Raw genomic sequence first — 23678 nt, forward strand, 5'->3', positions numbered from 1 at the left:
GGAGCGGCGCTCCCCGCCCGGGCAGGCCCGCGACACCCGGGCAGTGCAGCGGGGAGCGCGCTGCGGGGCTGGGGAAGCTCCGCTGGGCGGGTCTGTCTCTCTCAAGGAAAGCTTGCATCCTATCGGCAATGTCTGTTGATATTTGAGTCATTATTGGTGTTTATGTCCACTGCTGAAAAAAAAAAAAGTTTTCTTGAGGGTAATCTAGTCTTCTAGCGTCCTGTAAGGTTTTTCCCATGTGCTGTTGCCAGACCAGGGCGTCTTTGCAGACACGTTATTCTCACATTGCCAGCACTTGAGCTTGTTTAGGGTGTTGTGCACCTCTTATCCCTTATAATGTTCTATTTTACTATTCCTTATACTATCTTATATTGCCCTCTTAGAGAGAGGAGAGGAGAGGGCATCAATATCTCTCTGAAGGAAGGGTGTCTAGAGGATACAGCCTGGTGCTTCCTGGTAGTGCCAAGCAACAGGACATGAGGCAGTGGGCAGAAACTGATGCACAGAAAATTCCACTTGAATAAGAGGAAGGACTTCTTTACTGTGTAGTTGACCACACACTGGAGCAGATTAACCAGGGAAGTTGTGGAGTCTCCCTCACTGGAGATACTCAGGAACTGTCTGGATTCAATTCTGTGCCATGTGCTCTGAGCCTGCTTGAGCAGGGAGGTTGGACCAGATACCAGGCTAGTGTGGTCCCCTCTAACCTGACCATTCTGTGGTTTTGCATTCCGTGTGAGTGTCACAGTTTCATCGCACTGTCCCACATGCTTGTTGCCAGGGCAGCTTTCTGTCGTTTGGGTTTCCTGGTCCAGCAACGTGAATTTCGTAACCCCAACTAAATAGTTACCCTCCAACTGATATTTTGACAATCATGAGCAACATTCATTAGTTGGAGGCAAACTATAAACACTTTGTGTTCTGTGCATTTCTATATGTAGTTTCAAGGCAATTTGAACCCATGAATGTTTTGCTGGAGTTTTGGTGCTTCACTCTCAGTTGTACTAAAATGTTCACAACAAGCGTAGGACAGTCAGCAGTGAATTTATTGTGGACCAGTTTGATTGACTCACTTTAATAAGAGTTTCAGACCTCGGTCTTGCAGAAACCTCTGTCTAACTTACCTGACACTTCTGATGAGGGTCATGGGATAATTCAGGTTGGAAGAGGCCTCAGGAGGTCTCTAGGCCAACCTCCTGCTCAAAACACATCAGCTGTGAGGTCAAGCGTGATCACTTAGGGCTTTATCCCATCAGGCCTTGAAAACTTCCAAGGAGGAATGCTGCGCAGTGTCTGTGGGCAATCTCTTTGCCTTACTGGGTTCATAGTGAAAGTGTTTTTCCTTGTCTCCAGTCTGAAGCTTCCTTTCATTTCAGCTTCTGCCTGTTGTCTCTCAGCTTCCTACCATGCCACCACTATGAGGAGCCTGGCTGCAGCTTTTGCCTCTGGCCAATTCTAGAAGTCTGACTTCCATCAGTTTAGTGTCTTGTTTGAAAATCATTCAATGTTTTGTCATACAGAACTCTGATTTTGTAAATGCAACTTTGCTTTGCTTGTATTAAAATTTACTTGAAGATCACCCCTTGAAGACTTTCTCTTACTGATGTTTGTTCTTTGGCTGGGATATTCTTCTGAAAACTGATCCAGTTCTTAAGAAGCTTCTAACATGTTGAGGATATATGTATGTCTGGGGGAATAAGTTAGTTGATGGTTCCCTTACTGTCAGTCAGGAGTCTTTATTAAGTGTGTGACATGACTCAGGTGATTGTCTTTTTTTTTCCTGAAATTAATGAATTAAAAGAAAAATGGTAAAAGCCCATGTAGTGTAGTTAAACCACACCAAAAAGCCTTATGAAAATAAATTATTTCTAGCATTTCAATAGGATTTTTTAGCCAAAACTGAAGTTGCAAGAGCTGTTTTGCTGAAACATTGGTGGATGACTTATGAAAGAGTGAAGATAAACATGAAAATAATTAAAATAAGTGTTGCAGTGCTTATTTTTATTAAACACATCACTGCTGAAAGAGCTTTGCTGATGATTGAATCAGTAATTAGAAGTTTCTGTTAATTTGCAATAATATTCTCCAAACTCAGATTCTCGGAATGTTCTTTTATTTCTTTGTGCCTAGAGGAGCTGTGTTGGTAGTATATGAAGAGTCCTCCAATGGACTTTAAATCATGTTCTTAGATCTGTGGCTTAGCCAAAAGGATTTTGGTAATGAATTGAAAAATAGTAGGACAGTAGAATTGAAAAACAGGTGCAGCCTGTTTTTCCTGGCACACTTTTTTTTTTAGATTTCAATCTACTTATGTGTTTGGCAATTTTTAGAAACGTCAATGATCAAGCTACCTGGGTCCTTGTCCTTTCTATCTATATTCTCTATTAGCAAAAGCCAATTCATTCCACTTCTGTGAGTGTGATACATTGCAGATTTCAAATTGAAACAGGAAAAATGATGTGAGTAAATGATAAGGCATGTTTCATTCAAACCAAAAAGTCTTTAAAGTGAGGTAATTTCTTTTTTTGAAAATGTAGACTGCTCTTTTAGGCAAAAGAGGCTCCAGAAGAGATGAAAGCACAAAATGTGTTAAAGTGCTCAGTATCATGATACTCATTTGGAGCTGTTCATGTGCTGTTTATGTGAGTGTCCCATTTTTGTGTGTGTAGCTCAGTTACTTCACAAAAAATGGATGTTTACTTGTAGTTCATGCTTTCCAACTGCTCTTTGATGTTGTGAGTTCTTGGCTTTTAGCTTCTAGAACATAACATGTTCATTCCTAAGCTTCTTCACTAAGTGCAATTAATTTATTGGTGGTTAATCTGCATCCTAAGCAGGTAACATACAAAGATTTTGATTCTAATGAGAAATGGAAATTACCGTTTTCCTCCAGATTCTCAGTTTATTCTATTTCTCACCCCCTTTTCTTTCTGTGTGTTTTTATTTAAAGGAAACACTGAGGAGGCTGGAAGGCTACTGGGGAGCAAGAATGTCCGTGTCAATTGCCTGGATGAGGTACTGCAAAACTGTGCAAGCATTATGCTGAGTTTAATAAGGAAAATGCTAGGTGTGAAGGCCTTCCTGTTGTTAAATAACATTTCTCTAACAGTTGCTATAGCCCTGAAAATCAGAGTTACTCTCAAGATATTTCCAGCATGCAGCTGAGTAATGAACCTTTGAAGAGTTCTTACTGTTTTTTTTTTTAAGAAAGGTTAAAGATTAATGTTACTTAAAGCACTACACTGTATTTTGTCTCAAGCTCCAGCCTGAACTTTGTCTGTAAGGTAAGATAAATGCTGCAGCAAAACACGTGGGGGTGCTCCCTGACTTCTTGTCACCGTCACAAGTAGTGAAGTCCCTCTGTGGCAGGCACAGCACCTGTCCCCATCCCATGCTTGGGTCTCATGGGCATACTTGGAGGGTGACTAGCTTGATCAGAAATGGAACCACAGCCTTTTATACAAGTGGGTGTGGTAACCATGTAGAAGATTAAATCCTGAAGTGCTACCTGAAGGTGGGCATAAGTTTGTGGAGAGAGGAACCTTATGTGATGTTCATGTTTCCTCTTATTTTTCTTTTTACAATGTTTTTTAAAGCATGAAAGCAAAACTAATTCCCCATCATGCATGTTAAATCTATGTGTAATTTATCAATTTAAATGTTAATCTGTCGTTGTTTTCACATCTTTATAATTTCATAGGTATCACTGGGAAATTCTGGGAATGTGTTTAGTTCAGCATCTGACTCAAAGCAGCTTCAGCTCCAGGGCCAGATGAGATTGATCTGAGTTTTCACATGTCTGACCTTGTAAATATATAAGGATGGAGACTGTAAAATATTTCTGGGCAACTTGTTCTACTCTCCTACTGTGATTTCAGTGAAAAAGTGTTTCATTTGTGTCTGAACCTCAGCTCAGGCTCAGTGTCTCTTGCCCCCCTACCACCATAAGTGAAGAGTTTGTCTTCTCCCTGTCAGCTCTGGCAGGCTGCTGTTGGGTCCCACAAAAGCCGTTTCTTCTCCAGGCTGTGCAAGCCCAGCTCCTGCAGGCTCTCCTCACTGCACAAGTGCTCAGGTTCCTACCGTGGAGTGGTGGTACTCCATTGGTTTTGTTGCAGTTTATCCATGTCTTTATTGCACTGGAAGGCTCAAAATGGGACAGGGTATATTGTAGATGTGGTCTCATAAATGCTGAATGGAGAAAAATTGCCACTTCTTCTACTAGCTATCTTTGTCAGCCTTTTTTTTCTCCCAACAGATCAATTTTCTGATTGTTCATAAGTTAAATACTAAACCTGAATTTCTATTGTATGAATTGCAACAAGTTTCTGTGAAACTAGTCAAGCTTTACAGTGAACTTTAGGAACCCAAGACACAATATAAGTCTGTTTGTAAGCATGCTTTATTGTATGGCCATCAAAAGGTTTTCCTTAAGTGTAATTGCAGGTTGTGCTCAATGATGGCAGCATTGCTGCAGTATTAGTGCAACATCCAGGATTAGTGTTGAGAGGACGTGGTTTATTCAAAGAAACCATGTCCAAGTTACGCCTCAGGCTATTGTTGTAGAAGAAATAGTATTAACAGTATTTACCTAAGGCTCATATCTGACTATATACAAATAAGGCCCATAAAACTTTATGCAATGGGCTTCTTGCAGACTCATTTTTACTCCCAAGAATGGTGTGTAATCATGAACAGGAGAGGGTTCAGGTTTCTTAAATCCATCAGCTATGTGAGTGTTACAATTTTTCTTTTATAACCCAATTTTGCTCCAATGTGTTATTCTAATATCTATACATAAGTAAGAGTGTGTGAAATTCCAGTTATGTTGTTGCCACAACTGGAGACTGCTCTCAGTGCATCAGGTCTTATTTTTTTTCTCTGTTGCCTTAGTTGTGTATCTTGAAATTCACATTTACATTACTACTGTTACTTATTTTGTTAATGTTAAGAAGTAAGGAAGCCCTGAAGATGGAACGCTTAGGTATTAAAGTGGGAGCTCAATTCAGTTAGGAACTCATTTCCATCCTTGAAGACTTTTTTTACATGAGAGAATCCATAGAATGAGCCCAGGTTGAATGTAATTCTGTCTTCTAGCTGTGGTACAGCGAGCATGCGATCACAATTTAATAATTTTGGGCTGAAGAACACACAGCATCAGAAGCAGGTTGTTATATGGTGCACTTCCTGATTTAAAAAGAACCCACACATAATCTGTTCCTTTCATTTTTGTTTTGACTGTATATTCTAACTTCTTGGATCCATTTTCTTGTAGATTAAAAACTACTGACAGTCAGTTGTCTTTTCTCCATGTACCTTTAGACAAGGACCAAGTCACATTTTAACATCTTCCAGATGCAGTGACCTTTTAAGTATCTTGCCTAAAGTTATGTTTCTGCAGCAAGTGAGCTATAATAGTGGCTCTTTTTCAAATCCTTTCCAGTTGTTTTGGCTTCTTACTTTAAAAATGTACATATGAGCTCGATGCAGTATTTCAGCATTGCTTCTGCTGTTGGTACATATATTTAAAAATAAAAAATTACTTCTCTAAAGTCTGCTTGCTTTTCCTGCCCTTGTTCCAAGACTCCCTCATACCCTTCACCTCCTGCTGTCTTCCGAGCTCTGCTGGGAGCGTCAGCACAGAGTAAGATCCCTTCACTCAGATGAGTTTCCCAGATGCCCATCTTCCAGAAGGTTGGAGATATCCAGCAGATACAGTCCTGTTTTTTCTCAGCACCCTTTCTGACCAAATCAATTGTTTTGTTGTGTCTTAATCACTGTCTTATGAAAACAAGTGCAATGGCTGTTTTGCAAAACTGGTCTTTAACAGTTTGGTGACTTTAAAACTTAAGGGCCATTTAAGTTCAGGTGTCCTCAAACATTGGAACAAATAAATGGGCTGTAGAAATGGATGTAAAATAAAATCAAATATATTTAACTTAAATGCACACTTCTTAGTCATTTTTTAATGGAGTGGTTGATAATTTGGAAACTTAGTATGGGGTGAAGTGTTCAGCACTTTTCTTTCCCCTGCGAGTACAGAGCTTGTAAATACTGTGACTTTTTGTCAGCACTTTGCTGACTTGAACTCCATCTGCAACATGTGGCTAAAATATTTCAGATCATTATAGAAAGGCAGGCTCAAGGAAGCACATGGGCTTTCCAAGTGTAGAATTTTCCTCTGGTCGTGTTGGTAGTTAAGGTTGCAAAGGAGTACTGTAGTACTATGTCCCCTGTTTTCTACAGATCAAGCCAACAGACTTGGCTTTAAAAGTACCTCATTTTTCTCTATGTAAAATAACTGAGGCTGTTCATAATCTTCTTTCATGAAGAACTATCATCTGGCATTAGCAGCATTAGCTTTTCCCTCTAGTTTGGTAATTCAGCTGTTCAGTTTGGTAATGGATCATTTAGAAACAGTCCACTTCTCTATGCTACAGAACCAAACACTAACTGGGAATTACAGCAGCAGCCTGCTTATTCATGGCTGAGATGTGAGTAGCTTGACTCCTAGTGAGTGTGTTCAATGGAGGGTTCCTCAGGTAATCCATCTTGCTATTCTAGTGTGAAAATCCTATGCTAGCAGAAAATGCCAGATCCTTGGGATTTGTTGAGGAGGAAGGGTTTTGTCTTTTGATGTTTTTTACATAATACTTCAAAATACACAAACCAAAGAAAATTCCACTGCTAGTAAGAATTATCTGGTTTCAATTCAGGTTGCTGATTGATGTAGGCTTTAACTTTTCATCACTACAGATGAACTGAAAGATCATCAGAGGAATCTCATGTGTTACATGTGTGATACCAACAGCTGTGCAGGATGACTGTAAAGGAGAACTATAGCTGTGATCGACACTTACTGAACAGTATTTCATATTCTAATTAGTCCATACTTAGCTACAGCTAAAATTATTTGTGCATGTAGCTGGTGACCTCCTTCCAAATTCAGCTTTTAGGAAATTTAAGATGTGTAAGGGCAATCTTATTCAAAAGCTTGAAGGGTGAAATTTCTAGAGGCTTTCATCCAGTGAAGAGTCAAGTCGCATTTCTAGACTAACAGCATTCAGTACAAGAGAGTTGATTTTTGAAGAAATACATCAACAAGTATTTCTGCCTTGTAGCACCTGTTCTTTTTACATCATTTTTAGCCATGTCCCAAATTCTATCTCAAGTAAAAGCCAAACCCAGAGTTATGTGGTTTTTTTATAATTTTCTGACTGGAACTGCTGCCTGAACATGAAGGGTAAAATAAGACGCTCTTTCTGTGTTAATGTGGGACCGCATTCCTCATTGGAGGAATGATTCCAATTCTCCCTGGAGAAGGGAGAGGTGGATGCTTTAATATTGCTGGCATACAAGTGTCTACAGCAGTTTTTCAGCAAGGGTTTTGACAGCCCTTTCACTTTCCCTTTTTTTTTTTTTTAATTTTCCCACTCTATTTAAATTGCTGGTACTTGCATGTGCATTGCCTTAGTGTACCCCAGTAGCTGCTGAGGGACTGCTCCAGTGTCATCCAGCCTGTATGCCACATCTTGACAAGGTTCCATGGTTGAGAAGAAGGGTGAAGTGAGCATGGGAATGTTGGGAGCACTTGGATTTTTGCTTGAGTAACACAGGTTTATGTGGCTACTTCAGTGGTGAATTGTCATCGTGTTAGCCACAAAACAATACACTCATGACGTTTCTTCTTATACAGCATGAGTGTTTAAATGTTCACAAAATTGAGAGGTTTTGTGCCAAATATGCACATGTCACTGGAGTGAGAGATACTGTGTATTTTTTGTTTGTTTGTCCCACTTCCTGTTCCCTAGCTGTCCTGTGTTTCCCCATTCCTCTGGTTGATGAAGGTTGAGCAGGAGTTTTGTTGGAAACTTCCTAGGAGGCAGAAGGTTGCTTTTCCATTTTATTATCTTCATAATTTTATTTATCCTGTTCAAGCACACCTCAGCTGGATGCTGAAGAGAGATTGATCTGCTTTCTTCTTCCTTTGTGCTGGTGGTGGAGTCCAACCCGTCCCTGGTTCTGGTACTCATCTGTCTGCCCCTCCACTGACCCCATAGTTCATTGTTTGGGGTTTTAGTCATCAATTGGCTTCCCTCACCATGGCAGCAGTTCTTAGAATCCCATTCCTCAATCTGCTTTTGGGCTGTTTTCAACATAAGGAACTGGGAAGGATGGTCTGTAATGGCCAGGCTGGCTAACCCCTCTTGTGCCAGGGAGGCCTTGTTGGTTGGTGAGCTGGAGAACTCAGTCAAGAGAAGTGCCAGGGAGTGTTTTAGAGGCTCTAAAAATGCCTCTCCAGCAAACTCTATTCATCTTGAATGGTGAGATATACAGGAAATACTTGCAGCCCTGCAGAAGAGAAGTTGCCGTGTAACATACCTACAAAAAAAAGAAAGCTGGGAAAGATTTACTTTTGTCCTGGGGAGCAAGATTAAAAAGTTCGATTTTTTTGGTCAGAAGAATGTTGCATGGTAACAGCTAGAAAAAGGATCCTTCATCTGATGTTTCATAGTGGAAAAAAAATTTGTTTCATGTGTATGCTTAATAAACCATCTGCAAGTTTTGTCTTTTAAGTACATTGTATTGACAATCCAAATGTTATCTGTGAGAAAACAGACTGTTGCTGGACCTGTCTTTGACATTCAGGCTGAGAAAAGTATTTGCAGTCAATCCAGTTTCAGTGTAGGGACATAATACAGGATACCTAGCATTTCCAGATAAATCTGTGTCTTGCCTGACCCTCTTTTGTTTGCTGTGAATGGGAAAAACTGATATTAATGCGACTTCAAATCCAATTTTATAGCAACCATCCACATATTTTCTGCCTTATACATTTTTTGATCCACACCACAGCCTGACACTTCCAAAATTAAATCAAAGGATTTTAAAAAATAGTTTTCTGGGAGGAAAGGGTAAAACAAATGCAGTTCTTTACTTTGTCATATAATCTTTAGATCTTAATTGAAACAACTGGCTTTCAAGATATAACCAAACTTAAAAGTCATTGTTTTTAAAAAATCTTTCTCCCATCAAAAACTGTGCTGTGTTTATATTCCCTTACTGCAGTACCTTTCTGTGCTGCTAAAGAGACGAATTCCTACTGTGACTCCAGACTGGGATTGGCCTGTAAAGTTGCTTTTGATGTAACATTATGAAATGTAATATAATAAAATATATTATGTAGTAGGCCAGGAAGTCTTTATTCAACATTTGAGACACCCCAAATGAAATCTAGCAAAAGCAGTCTGTTTCATATTCACGAAGGGATATCTTTAGGTATTTTGGTTCTTCAATGTCAGTTTATATTGCAGTTTACCAAAATTTGGGGGTTACTAAAATATAATGCATCAAGTAAGCACTTTCTGTTATTTTCAGTTAGGATGGAGAGTAATGAAACTGTAATACCTTAAAATTATTATACTTCTAACTTTTCAGATTTCCCTCACCTTTAGAAATATTTTGAAAATTATACTGGTAAATTAAACTTCGTTGGGTTTCACTCAGTCATAAATTGAAACAAGAAATACATTAAGGCTCAATCTGACAATTACATTATTTCAGAGTATCACATTACCAGGCATTTACAGAGCTGCAGTAATGTTGTACATGTATGTACTCAAGCCCACAGCCTTGACTGGCAAATAAAGGAACAGAATGCCATTTTGATTTTCTTGAGGGATAAACTAAAGCACTCTCCCTGGTGTGCAGTGTTGGAAGGTGTTCTTGGACCGTTAAAGTGTCTTGGCTCATAACATGAATACTGACCTGATGTTAAGTGAAAAGAAACAGCATATTGGAAAAAGCATACTATATTCTGAAAATGGACTGTCATGTAGCTTTATCAACCAGCAGCATGCTTCTCCCTGCCCTTGAAGAGAGATAGAGAGCCTGCACTAACAGTTCACCCAGTTCTGAAAATTTCCTCAGGGGTTTCCCCAGCTTTACCTTTATAATTCCACCTCAGTCCTCCCATGCTGAAGCGAATCCTTTTTGTACTGGGGCAGTTGATCAAACCAGCCAGGTTTGTTACAGTCTGACAAGAGCTGTGTGTCCTTATGAGGGCTGTCAGAGCTCTGGCTGATCATGGACACAATGACAGGATGGCAAAACTACTAGTAATCATGACTAAAAATGAGCAAGATGGGTTTCAGAGGCTAAAAATCTTTGTAATGTTTAGAACAACAAGAGCCTATTTCTAATTTTCTTGCTGCTTATCATATAAGCCGGAGCAGGGGAGAAAAGAGTAACATAGGAAGCTAACAGATTTTCTAAACCAAGCTTCTCCAACTATCAGGAACATTAACTGTCTTCAACACTAATGTCTTTCATAAAAGGACAATGATAAATTGACTGTAAATGGTTTTCATTTGTTAAACCATGCTCTGTTATCAAATCTGTAGCACAGCATAATAAGAAAACTGACATGGAAATCTGCTTCATGTTAGTAACCATATTTTTTCATTAAGATTTTGTGAGGTTTTTTGTAAATAAAATACTACGTGAGGCTTTAGTAGTTGTATTGGATATGTATGGCCAAGTAAAAATGATCAATGGTATGAAGATCAAGAGATGTAACATTCTTTTTTGTATGCTACTTGCTTCTCCTTCCCTTTGCCAGCATGGCATGACCCCTCTGATGCATGCAGCCTACAAAGGGAAGGTGGACATGTGCAGGTTGCTGTTGAGACATGGAGCTGATGTAAACTGCAATGAACATGAGCATGGATACACTGCCTTGATGTTTGCTGGACTTTCAGGTAACTTCTTACTAGACTCAGATCACTGATTTTTATGACATTATTTGGTACAACTTGCCATAAGTTAATAATTTAAAAGTAACTGTTAACATGCTTTTATTATTCAGTTTTGCTGTTATTTATGTGAACTATGCAGCTACATCATGATCTGTAAAATCCTGTGGACAGTGCGACAGGAGAACCTCTCTGTTCAGAAAGTCTCTGTTCAGACTCATATAAAAATTTATTTTGTTCAGCATTTTGAGGCATACAGTCTATTTGTCCTGTACCTACTTTGTCCTCTTTGTTTGAGATCTCAACATTCACTTTTCTGGGACTGTTTTCTTGTGCAGCGGGATACATTTTGTTTGCTTAGACTGTGTTACACTGAAAATGATGCTGCACTCGTAGCTTTTGGTAATAGACAAGACATCTCAGTCCAGTATTTTTCAAATTTTGTCTTTCTCCTACTTTATTTTTCCAACTGTTGTGTGGGCTTTTAAAAATGTATTTAGTAAGTTTTAAAACCATGTTTTCCCAAAATAATTTTCACTCTCCTCTTACATTATTATTTTTTTCATGGGCATGTTTATGGCTGTATATATCTTCTCCTGTCTCAAGTGGTGGTTTGCAGCTTTCTTCTTGCTATTCTTTTCCCCTGATGGCTGGTACAGTCATTTCCTTGAGTGAGAAAAAGACACTACATTAAAACATTGTTCCTTTTGGCGAAAATATTTGATTTGGGAATATTAGGTTATTTTAAGTACCTTCTTTACTAGGCCACTTATGTCTTACCAAAAATTAGATTCTAGGGGAGTCAGCGTTCTTAGCAGGTAGAGTTTAAACTGCCTTCATTCATCATAAGTATTAAAAAAAAAGGCTTATGTGTGTACATGAACCTTAACTAGATCATCTTATTGTTTTTCAGCTGCAACTTCGGTAAAACGATTTGTGAATTTCCAGTGTTCTGTGGTATTGAGCAATATCACAGCTGCAGCAGATAGATGAGGACAAACTCTTAGAGGCTGTTAAATGACTGCAATTTTATAGAAAATGCTGTATTTTTACCATTTTCTCACAGCTGAGCTTTTAGCCTGTCATCCTGGGTGTGAAAGCTTCTAAGTGTTGACTTTAGAGTCTGTTATTTGTGAGCACAAAAGGTACATGAGCACTACTGACGCAGTGACTTTGTTTTTAAACATTCATTTTCATCCACCATCCCCTTTTTGTATTCACTTTCCTGTGCTTAGCATCTGCACAAAAATGGATGAAGTAAGAATACCTTTGAAAGCAGAACCAGCAGGAGTGGTGACAAGTGTCCTTTTTTAGTCTCTGAAGGGCACCAATTAAGTCATCTAATCTTCCCATCAAATTTTAGCTCCATTTTACTTGGTATTTAGCCCAGTCTGAACACCCAGTTCCCGCTGTGGAGAAAGGAACAATCTGTTCTGTTCACTGTGTTCCTGCTACATCATAGTCCTGAATGTGTTTTTCTTCTTAGAATAGCAAATGTAGTTGAACTGTTAAACTAGATTAGTAGAATTTCCTTCTATACTGCTGTCCAGAGGGACCAACCTCTAGTGTAGCTACATGAGTAGGACTCCCATAAGCTCCACAGGAAGCTGAATGTGCATTACAGAGAGCAGAGTTACACCTGCTGGAACTCTAAATAAGCACATTCCTTTCTCTTAATTCATGCTGAAAATAATGACATTAAGAGCATTCATTTCCTCAGTGTTGTTCCCGGTCTTTAAGAAATTCAGTGCATCTTTTCTGAAGCATAGAGAATTACAAGTTCTGATTTGTCCTTGCTCATTGCCCATATCTTTCCTGCAAATTCAGGAAACAAAGAAATCACCTGGATGATGTTAGAGGCTGGAGCAGAAACTGATGTTGTCAACTCTGTGGGAAGGACAGCTGCTCAGATGGCTGCTTTTGTGGGTAAGATGAAAATTATTATCATTTTCTAAACTCCTAAAGAAGTGAAGTATTAGAGTCTGATGCTTTTTCTTGGAGCAACATTATTTAATGGCTTGTTCTGAACTGACATGTTGTTGAGCTTAGTTTTCCACATCTCATCATGTAAGAGTCAATTTGTGTGCTATTCCCATGTTTGATTTCCTAAAAACACAGATGATGTTACCTGAGAGAACAGATGCTGCACAAGTGTATAAGTTTTTGCAATGTCACTGCTTTGGAAATAGAGGAAGCTGGTTGCATTGGAGGGGTCCGAAGTGCAGCACCAAGTGCTAATTGGAGCCTCTCTTGTGGGAAAGGACGACTGTAGTGCCGGGAGTTAGGAGCTCAGCTGAGTTTGCAGCTGTGTGCTGGCAGCATGCCACCCCCTGCCCTTCTCCCTGGCTTCTGGGAGAGGGAGAAGTCTTGGAACCTCTTCTGAGGCAGTCGCTGATTACTGATCTGAACTTCACTAGAATAAGAGAAAGATTTATCATTCCAGCATGTGCAATAATCCCTGGCAAAACATGCAATAGGCTTTTTTGCTGTTGTTTTTTCTTTTTTTTGGTCTTTTTTTGTTTGTTTTTATAAACCCTTTTTAAATTTTTTACCTTCCTTGACAATACTAGGTTCCTGGCTTAATGTCCCACTTCTTCTCTAGCAGGGAGAATTGATAAAATATTATGAGGTTAAGTGGAGTCATTTTCAATGGCACAGCTATTGCTTCCCAAAAATGAGGACCTGTATTTTCATTCAAACACAACCTTCTTAGGAATGCCTGAGAATTCCATTTCAAGTCCTTTTGTTGTTCTGAATTCAAGGCTACCTTGACATTTAGATTTACTTCCTTGAATAGTGATTTAGTGCTAAGTTTTAGTTTCCATTTTATCTCATTCTGCTGTTTTAAAGAAGAAAAGTCTGACATTGCTCACTTGAGGTTTCAGCAGCAAAACCTTAACCATTTATTTAAATATCAGAGAAATTTACTCCCATTAATTATCCTTTGGATTTGGAGAGTCTTTTCCGATATGATGCTGTATGGAGTGAATGGGGAATATTAGCTCCAACATAATTTTTGAGAATTCTTGTTTAAAATCTCATCACATCACCAAGGTAGCATGAATATTTTCAGGCATACTGAGATACACTACTCTGTAAAAGTCTGCACATTGGAATCTATTCTGGTTCCTTTTTTATTCTTTGTCCAATCAACATTAATTCATCTGCCTGTGTGTGGGAAGTGAGGATACTTCTTCCCCTGTCATTTGTCTTACACTGTGCTCTATTAGCTCAGAACTGTCTCTTCTAAAACAGTGGAAGATTTTAAATGTTGGAATTTGATTGGCTGTGTCTTCTGCTGATTATAGGATTAGTGCCAAGACAAATCAATCAATTTAAAGAATGTGGTCCTGAACTAGAAAAGATAAGTTTTACTTTCCCTTTAGTCAAGTAATCCATTGTATTGTCAGATGTAGAAAACAAGAAGAGGGTGTAACTTTTCTTATCTTATATTACTTTCATTACAGTTCTTTTATTTTTGGTAAACTTGAAACCTGTTCTGTTCTTATAACTGCTCCCACCTTAGGTTAATACAGTAATACCTGCTTGCAGGTCTGAAAACTTATGAATCTCAATGCAAAGGTCATTAATTTCAAAAGTACCAAGTGGAAAAATCTTATCTTAAAAAATTATAGCACCAGTATGAGACTATTAGTATAGTATAATCTGGGGGAAAATGTCTATTCTCTTAGTTATGGCTTACCAGGGAGAGAGAATGCAGGAAGCGGACAGGATATTCAGAATTCATTTTCATGAGGACATTCCCTGCTGGGAGTCATTATGTTAATAACACTTACTGAAGATTAGAGCTGCACACAAGAGAATGACAACAGTTGCCTCTTTGCAGTGCAAAATATATCATGCAGAGCTCCTTTGCATGTGGGTAATTCTCACTTGTATTGCTTATATTACATTTGGGTTTAAGTGTTTTTGGGGTTTTTTTTTCCTTGTTATTATTTCACTGGTGATTTTTTTTCTTGTGTGCCTTTAGGTCAACATGATTGTGTGACTGTCATCAACAACTTCTTTCCACGTGAAAGGCTGGACTACTATACTAAACCACAAGGCTTAGACAAAGAACCAAAACTGCCAGTAAAATTAGCTGGGCCGCTGCATAAAATTATTACTACTACCAACATGCATCCTGTTAAGGTGGAGTAATACATAAATTCTATGTGTTTGGTGGTGTGGGAGTGTTTTCTTTGTGTCAGAAAGCATTCTGGTCTTCTGCAAGTTCAAGTCAGATCAAAAGCATTATCTGCTAATTCAACTACTTCTGAAAATGAGGAAGAAGCAGGTTCGGTGTTTAGATGTGATTAAAAAATCATTTCAGTGTTTGTATACACCAGAATCTTGAACTAACACCTTTGATTGGAGAGATTCTTACTTCTTATATCAGTAACCATAAATAGCTGTCTTTTTTGGCTTTATTTCTCAGCCCCACTTGAAGTGGAAACATACAACAATTTTCTATCTTAACAAAATCTCATTGTTCTCTCAATGGTTTTCTCAGCATGTATCTTCTTACCTTCATCACCGATTCACCGCTGTAACATCTACCACTGCTGCTGTTTCTGAAAGTATGTGCAAGAGAATGTTTATTTTACTTCCCAGGATATTGCTGACAATAATGTCTTTCATGGTTTGCTCCTCCAGTGTAGTTCAGAGAAATGAATACACCTAAATTCAAAAACAAATTCCTTGGGCTTGCTAATCAAAGTCCAGAATTTGTTAACAGTTTCCAGCCAGGTATCTGCAGCACACAGAGACAGTAGTGCACCAGTGGCAGCTAATTGAGTGAGTAGAGCACACAGTTTCCTCTTAGACTATTTTATCCAGTGCTTTACTAGGCTACAGGAAGTATTCCATGATTATGTGAGGTTGATGTGTTCTGTGAAACTGCTTACATCATACAAGTCCTTAAACCATACAAGACTGTAGTGTTCAAAAGGAAAGAGATTTTAGGATAGTGTATGTAGTTACTATAACTTTCTTTAGAAGTAATTTTGATTCTTCAGGTTCTTATTAAAAAAAAAAACAAAACAAAACAAACTTGCTATTTTTAATACCAGTCTTAGTTGTAAATATTTTCTTATATGGGAACTATGAATACAATATGTTGAATAAGAATGGTAAATAATGACTGGGGAAAGAAAGGGAAGACTGCATAAGAAAGAAGTAGAAGAATATTAAAAACTCCACTGAAATTTAGCTACTATGAGCTATATAAGCTTTAATACCAATGCACAAGTGTTAACTGGATTACATTTTCTTCAATCTTCTAGATTGTGTTGCTGGTGAAAGAGAACCCTCTGTTGGCTGAAGTAGAAGCACTGCAGAAATGTTACAGGGTTCTGGATCTCATTTGTGAGAAATGCATGAAGCAGAAAGACATGAATGAAGTTCTTGCTATGAAAATGCACTATATCAGTTGCATCTTCCAGAAATGTATCACATTTTTAAAAGAGCGAGAGGATAAACTAGATGGGTTTATCAAAAGGTGAGTATTTCTACAGAGAGTTCTGAAACCAAATGTATGCCCTGGCATTACAGATACCAGGGAAAAGACAGCTGAAGGAATAGATTGGATTGATTTGGGTAAAGGCTATGGCAAATAACTTGTTAAGTAATCCCAGCTGCATTTACTTCAGGGTGGCACTGTCTGCCTTTTTTCTGTGTCTTAAGTGACGCTGTCCTTTCCTGGATAGGAAGGAAACATTCCTGGAATTTCAGTTCTGCTGGAACTGGTTAGAACTTGGCATTTACATATGCACCATGAAGCAGCAGACAGCAATGTGTGACTGAAAAAAAGGGGAGTAATAGGCTTGAAAGAAGAATTTCTCAGTGTCCAGTATGGTTCATCTGGGAACACTTCTTGTGCCATTTTGCTCTCCAGCAGTCATGCAGGTTCAGATTTTTTTTTCAAAAACACTTAAGCAAGTGAGAACTGTAAATCCCACAGACTCTGGATGAGACTTATCCTCTTAAATAACTTAGGTCTTCAAAATCTACTGAGTTACAAACCAGCTGCCTGATCTTACATATCACAGTAAGTGACCTGACTTTTAGAAGGATCACATTCCCTGTACACCACTGTGGATTTTTACTGAAATCCTCTGTGGGACTGAAAATAAATTATGAAGTCAGCTTTCACATACTGAAATTGAATAGTTCATCAGTGATCCATATAAAAAACCAGTAGCCAAAGAGGCATAAGGACTATAACATGTTATTATAATAAACTGGAATTTGTGTTTTAAGGTATTGTTCATTTATCCGTGTTTATTATTACAATGATCATTTTTAAACAGCACAAGGCATTTTGATATTTTAGTCAGATGTAGATAGTAGGTAGTGTACCTATAGATTATTATTTTTCTCTGTGGCTGAATTAGTAAGTCCTGGTTTCAGAGAGCATTTATATATTGTGTATTTCATAATGATTGTGAATTAGAATAAGAACACTTTCATTTGCATTTTAACATATGAACTTAACATATGAAGTTGCCAATTTATTATGAATTCTTCTCTATAATCTGAAAGGGGACAGAGTATAGCATGCTGTATGTGTTTGTTCTTGAATATTTACTATGTGATTTCTGATTTTACATGCATTTAAAACAATTTAGCCTCTTGAAAGGGAGAGATAAAGATGGTTTCCCTGTGTATCAAGAGAAGCTAATTCGAGAAAGTATCCGGAAGTTTCCTTACTGTGAAGCCACGTTGCTCCAGCAGCTTGTGAGAAGTATTGCTCCTGTTGAAATAGTAAGTTTTTCCTGTCAAGAAAATCCTTTCTCAGTAACTTACATAGTAAATCCAGCTTGAGACATCTTTCTGTCCTCAGCTTCTGCAACATATTACAATCCTGCAATGCTTAAGCAAAGGGTTTGATGTCCCTAAACTCTGTGGAGCTGGATTTTACATATTGCAGGAAAATGCTCTAAAGTACTTCAACTAATATTCTTCTCATGTGCCCATAACAAATGCTTAAACACCTCAGCTTTTAAAGAAAACTGATGCAATTTTTTCTTGTCTCTGAGCTTTCTTTTCCTCCTCTGGTATGTCTGTTCAGTTTTTCTATGCCAGTTCACTTATTGAAATGATAAATTCAGATAAAAATGGACCTTAATTTGCACTCTGTTTTCACAATGTCTAAATTCAGTTTAAGATTGAATAATTTCCTAGGTCTAATATATTCATTTGTTCTATTGTACACAAGAAGTTGGTAATATATGACAGTAGAAAAAGGAGAAACATTCAGTGGGCTTCCTTTTATCACAGAGAGGGAGAGCCAAGATGATGCATTGTGCAGCAAAATTTATATCTAAATTAGGAAATCAAAATTACAAGTTAAACATCTAACCTCAGTTGTCCTCTTAGGTCTTTGCTAGCACACTCTTCATTTTAGGACTATTTATTGCTTCATAATAAATTTTACACAAGAGTGGCTGTTCTTTTTTAAGCATGTTCTCTCTGGTCTCTGAGAGCAAGATGTTGTACGCCCAAACACTGGGGAATTGGAACAATCTTGTGACGTGTTTGGATTATTCAGAGCCAATTAAAAATAGCCTCCATCTTAAGTGGCTCCAGGTCTGCTAAAATGTCCTGAGGCTTAGTGCAATCTCTACTGTTTGCCTAAGCCAGGAAGATAAACACAGTGTGAAAACATAAGCCATTGTGATGCATTACAACTTGCTTTAGAGTAAACATTTTCCTTCCTGTTGCCTTTTTCTTAGGAGAGCTTGCAGTCTTTCATGCCTTTAAAGCAATGATGGTTTATTCCATTGGATTTCTGTCCATTATGCAGAGATGGAGAGGAGGACATACCATAATTTTTATTTATGTGGAAGCCTTTGACCTTTGTCATTGCACAATTATTTGGATTCAGTCTGGGCATGTCAGTGTTGTCATAGTAGTTATGACTGTGCATATTCCATGGTAGTCTGACAGTTTAAAGAATTACTTAGAGTCAGAACAACTTGGCACTTTTTCTTCAAATATTTACATCATTGCCCAAAAGAATAGTTCTAATGTATGGTTACCTAAACCTTACTGCTTGCATTGCATGGGAAAGATGCTGCAAATAGCATCTAAATAGTAATATGCAAATAATTGAATATTTCAAATTCTGACCATTTCGTCTGTAGCACCTGTGTGCACTGAGCACAACAGTGACAAATGCAACATTTTTTTGTGTGCCAGCACAGAGACTGAGCTGCAAAAATTTGCTGCATAGGATCTACAGATGTAAAGAATGTGGAGTTTATTAATGACTTATAGGGGAAATACTACAGAAGCTCAGGGCTTAAATTAACTTAATATACAAAAGTGTAAGCAAAGATAAATCTTAAATTGTGCGTGTTAGTTGAAGTTCTGTGATTTGGTTTTATGTTTTTACTGCTGCAGCAACTTCAGTGAGACCGATGCTCGTGTTCATCGTTTCTGGTCTTCCCTTGCACGTCCCTCTCTGCACCACTGCTGGTTTTAATCTCATTACCACTCTTGTCTTTCAGGGCTCTGACCCCACAGCTTTTTCTGTGCTTACACAAGCGATTACTGGCCAAGTGGGTTTTGTGGATGCTGAATTCTGTACAACTTGTGGGGGAAAGGGAGCAGACAAAAGATGCTCTGTATGTAAAATGGTAAGAATAAAAAAAAATAGTTGCACTGAGGTGCTGAGGATTTTGAATGCTTCTCTGTTCACTGTATAGACTTAGGAAGAATGGCATGCATGCCTGCAGTGAAGACATTCAAGCCATCTACTTCTGGGAAAGATGCATGAAATTCACAAGTAGGAAGGAGTACTTGGATTTCCAAGTGTGTATGCTTAAGAATGAAGAAAGAGCAAAAATTCTCTATGTTTAGAGTTAATAAAAAACTGGTTTTTATAGATTCTTATATAGGTTAGAGCCACTCCATATGACCTTAAAAATTGCTTAAAAGTAACATTAAGTGCTGTACATAGACATTTAACTTGCCGCAGTAAGAAATGCAAAGAAATTCTTTCAGTACATGAAAATTAATTGGTAACTCTGGTATCTTTCAGGTGATGTACTGTGACCAAAACTGCCAGAAAATACACTGGTTTACCCACAAAAAAGTCTGCAAGATCCTGAAGGAAATTCATGAGAAACAAGAACTAGAAGCTGCCAAAGAGAAAAGGAAACAAGAAAAGAAGCAAAAGAAAGGTTAGGATCTGTTGTTCCCTTGCTGAAACTAATGCTGTGTTAACTGCATCACAAAGAGCAATTTAACAGGTCTTAAAACTGTAACAGCTGAGGTTGGGAGAAAAATCTTTGATAAAACATAACAGCAAAGCTGAGTTTGCTGGGATTCTGGCCTTTAAATTTAGAAATGCTATATACTTTCCAAATGTGGTTTTTAATGATGCAGTTACACAGACTTCCACAATGGAAGCATTCTGATTTACACTGCACTGTTTCAAAATCCAGATCTTTAATCAAGCTAGTGCAGAACTTTAATGCTGCTCTATGTTTTGTTGGAGGTGTTAAGACAAGTTGGATAATAAGCAAGCAGCCTGCTCCTTCCAGTTGCAAAGGTTAATGTAGATGTTAAATCTCCCATAATACTTCTCTTCATAATCACAGTATCAAGTTAATTGTGTTGTGTGCTTCAAATGTGAGGAAAGCAAGCTTTAAACTGCTCATGGTGGTTTTCTCCCTTCAAGAAACAAGTAATTAAAACATAATAACATAATAAACACTGTATTGCCCTTTCCCATGTTCTCCAAGTCAAATAATAGGAAAGTAGGGGATGAAATCACCTTTTCTCTTTTACAACTTGCTGGATTTCCCTTCCTTTGTTTTAAGGATTGTAGAAGTGCACTGCACAAATCATGTTGCCTTACAATGGTAATGTTGTTCACTTCAGCTGTATTTAAAGTAGCAGGATATGAATCAGTAATAAATCAGTAATAATTAAAGTTTTCACCAGTTTCCTCTGTTGATCCTGTTACAAGAACTGCTGTTGCATGGGATCAGGATGACTGTGGAAGTTGGAGGCAAGGATATTAGAAATCCCTGGATATACTGCATACCAGTACAACCAAACATAATGAGCTGTGAGCAGTGATGCCTCACGTGCTGTCCTTTTCAGAGGGAGAGGCAGGATCTTGGTGGATGGCTCTTCTCCCTTCCTGCCTAAAAAGGGAAGCTAACATTTTTTGTTATGTTTCTCCTCCATTATCTACATGTTAATCTTCATTAACTGATTCAAGTAGACAGCCAGCACATTATAGAGGTTATCCAATTATGCACTGTTAGTAAGACACTGAAGTCATCTGAACTTCAGGTCACCTTGTGAATGGTGTAGCAGAGCATTTCATATCAACAGCAGTTTTATTTCAGAAAGTTAGTAATACCCCCTACAAATCCTATACATCAGGAAAGTAATAATTAAAAAAAACCAAATGCAACAGCTGCAACTACAAGCAAACCCAAGAGTTTCTGTTTCTGCTCTACAGAGGTGAGTGTCAAGAAAGTCAACGTTTCAGCCTGTGCTGAAGGCTCTTAGCTCACTGCCACATAAGACCTTGGCAGGGCTTTGGCAGGACTGTGGCTAGCTAGCTGTGACTGTTCTTGGCTGCCTATCAATCACAACAGAGAACAATATACCAAGATATAACTACTCCCAGTTAGGCTTTCCCCTCCTTCTTTTCAGAAGTCCTAGCATACAAGCCCTACTTAGTAGAATCACATGAAAAAAGTTACTTAACAACTTCTTTTTTCTTAGAAAACATTGCTTGAAGAGTAAAGGTGCAATAGTTTATTCTATTCCAGGCAGTCAAGTTATGAATTTTAGGATGACTCATTTCAACCAAAGTTCATTGTTTTTAAGCACATAATTTCTTCAGTCTGTTTTATGCAGAAATGCTTCCTATATAGTCGTGTCCATGTGTTTTTGATTTAATACAAACCCCACCTGTACTTGGTGTTTAACTGCCTTGCAGCCATTCTTTGAAAAGCTGGTGATAAGTACAGTGTCAATAAAGGATGTTTGAATTGAAACTTAAAATAACTATAGTATCCTACTCTGCTCCTCTCTATAATAAAAAAAAAAAAGTAGTCTGGCAAAAATGGAAGATAAATTAATGAGAGCTTTGTATAGGGTTAGTTCCAGAGTAACCTTATACCAACTTAAGCAAAGCTTTAGTGGTTTGGGTTTTTTCAATGAAAATTTTCTAAGTAAATCACTTCTGTAATTGATGCAAAGTGTCCTAGTGTTATTGCTTTTCAGCAATAAAAATGTTTTGTTGCAAAGGAGTTCAGTGTTTATTAATTGTGTGATTTCTCTTTTGTTCAGATGAAATGCAACTAGTGGAGGGTAGTTCTACAAGTGAACAACAGTCAGATCCTGGTCCAGATCCTACAAAAAACATGGATCCAAATCATCCTACTGATGGAACAGAAGAACCTGAATTTACCAAAGAGATGGAGGCACTAGCCCTGCAACCTGAAAGTCCACTGGAGAGTGAAACTGCCTTAGATGACATTGATCTTCAAAAAATTCAAGATTCTGAGGAGTAAGAAGAGGGTAGGAAGGAACTGAGAGTTCTCAAGGGTACTAAAGAATTTTTTATGCTGACCATGTCTGAGTTCTTGAAGCATGGCTTATGCAAGACTTCTTTTAAAAGACAGAATGTCTCTGTTCATCAAGAGATAGAATACTGGCTACTTTGTCTATAAATACTCCAGGTTTTGTTGTAAATTGTCAAGATAGGTATTTATTATCTGCTAAAAATTAGTGGCATAGATCCATCTGTGAGTATACCAACAATAAGCCTAGTGAAACTGAGTTTCTGTGGTTAACGAGCCACATAGTGAAAAATGAACAGCATTTGATTTGGATTATTCATGTTTTCCAAACTTAAAACTCACTTTAATTGTAATTTTAAATTTTTTTTCTGCAAATACATAGGCCTGTAGTTAAAAGCACTGGAAGGCCAACTATTGAATTGGTGTTTTTTCAGCACTTTATGAAGCTTTATCTGAAGGAATTCAGTAACAATTAAGTTTCTGAAGATACTCATCTGAACTCTCAGTTTTTCATGACATTACTGTAAATATTTTTGACTAGTGAGAGCACAAAAAATAATGTCTATTTTGTGGCAATTGTAGTAAATGAAACTGTTGTTTCAGGTGTCTCAAGCTGATGGTGAAATGTGTATTTCACTATTGGTTTGGTCAGAAATATTCCAAAGTTTAATGAAGGGAAGACCAGAATGACTCAAAATATTTTGACTGACAAGAATAATGCATTCTAAATTTTTCAGGTAAAGATGCCTTAGAGCACAGTGGGATGTTGCTTGTGAATTGTTTCATAAACAAAAAATGCTAAGTATTTTTCATGCTGAACTGGTCGCAGTGAATTGGATGAGAAGATTCATGTGTGCATTGAAACAACTGGGATTTCACTTTGGCTTTCAGCTAAATACCAGATCTAGAAAATAGCTCCCCTCAACTTTGTTTTTCACTCAGATTTATTTCTGCATCTCATGAAATCAATGGGAATGCCACAACTGAAAATATCACTTGCTGCATAAGGATGGCAAAATTGGACTCTTATTGTCAGCTGAATCAGTGGTGTTTTAAATATAGCAGTATTCTTCTAATTAGAGGAGTAAGGACCATCTTCAAAACAGAGAAAACACTCTTAATTTTTTTTACTATTTAATATGTTGAAAGTTTTTGTTTAATATTCTCAAAACTGTAAGAGTGAGGATACATACATCCACCTGTGCAGGGAATGTACTTGTGTTTTAATTTCAAGGATTAGTAGATTGTGAAGAATAAAGAGAATTTTTTAAAAGAAAGGGGCTATGTGGCAATTATGTTTCCTGTGTCTGTAACATGGTGACATTCTCCTGTGACATGCAGGGGACTCCTGTAGCTTGAGTATACAAATTTA

At 37.8% G+C, this 23678-nt stretch overlaps 1 protein-coding gene across 1 annotated transcript in view; it reads left to right on the top strand.

The window, feature by feature from the left end:
- The window catches only part of ANKMY2 (ankyrin repeat and MYND domain containing 2), a 26840-nt gene extending 3257 nt beyond the window's left edge, over window positions 1-23583 (top strand). The window contains exons 2-10 of the mRNA XM_031066817.1: window positions 2951-3015; window positions 10619-10757; window positions 12579-12677; window positions 14743-14903; window positions 16037-16251; window positions 17381-17516; window positions 19265-19393; window positions 19798-19939; window positions 22074-23583. Of these exons, the coding sequence (XP_030922677.1) occupies window positions 2951-3015; window positions 10619-10757; window positions 12579-12677; window positions 14743-14903; window positions 16037-16251; window positions 17381-17516; window positions 19265-19393; window positions 19798-19939; window positions 22074-22297 (1310 nt within the window). The 3' untranslated portion in view covers window positions 22298-23583. The remainder of the gene's footprint in view (window positions 1-2950; window positions 3016-10618; window positions 10758-12578; window positions 12678-14742; window positions 14904-16036; window positions 16252-17380; window positions 17517-19264; window positions 19394-19797; window positions 19940-22073) is intronic.
- The last annotated feature ends 95 nt before the right edge of the window (window positions 23584-23678 follow it).

Source organism: Geospiza fortis, unplaced genomic scaffold, assembly GCF_000277835.1.
Source record: "Geospiza fortis unplaced genomic scaffold, GeoFor_1.0 scaffold138, whole genome shotgun sequence".
Taxonomy (NCBI): Eukaryota; Metazoa; Chordata; class Aves; order Passeriformes; family Thraupidae; genus Geospiza; species Geospiza fortis.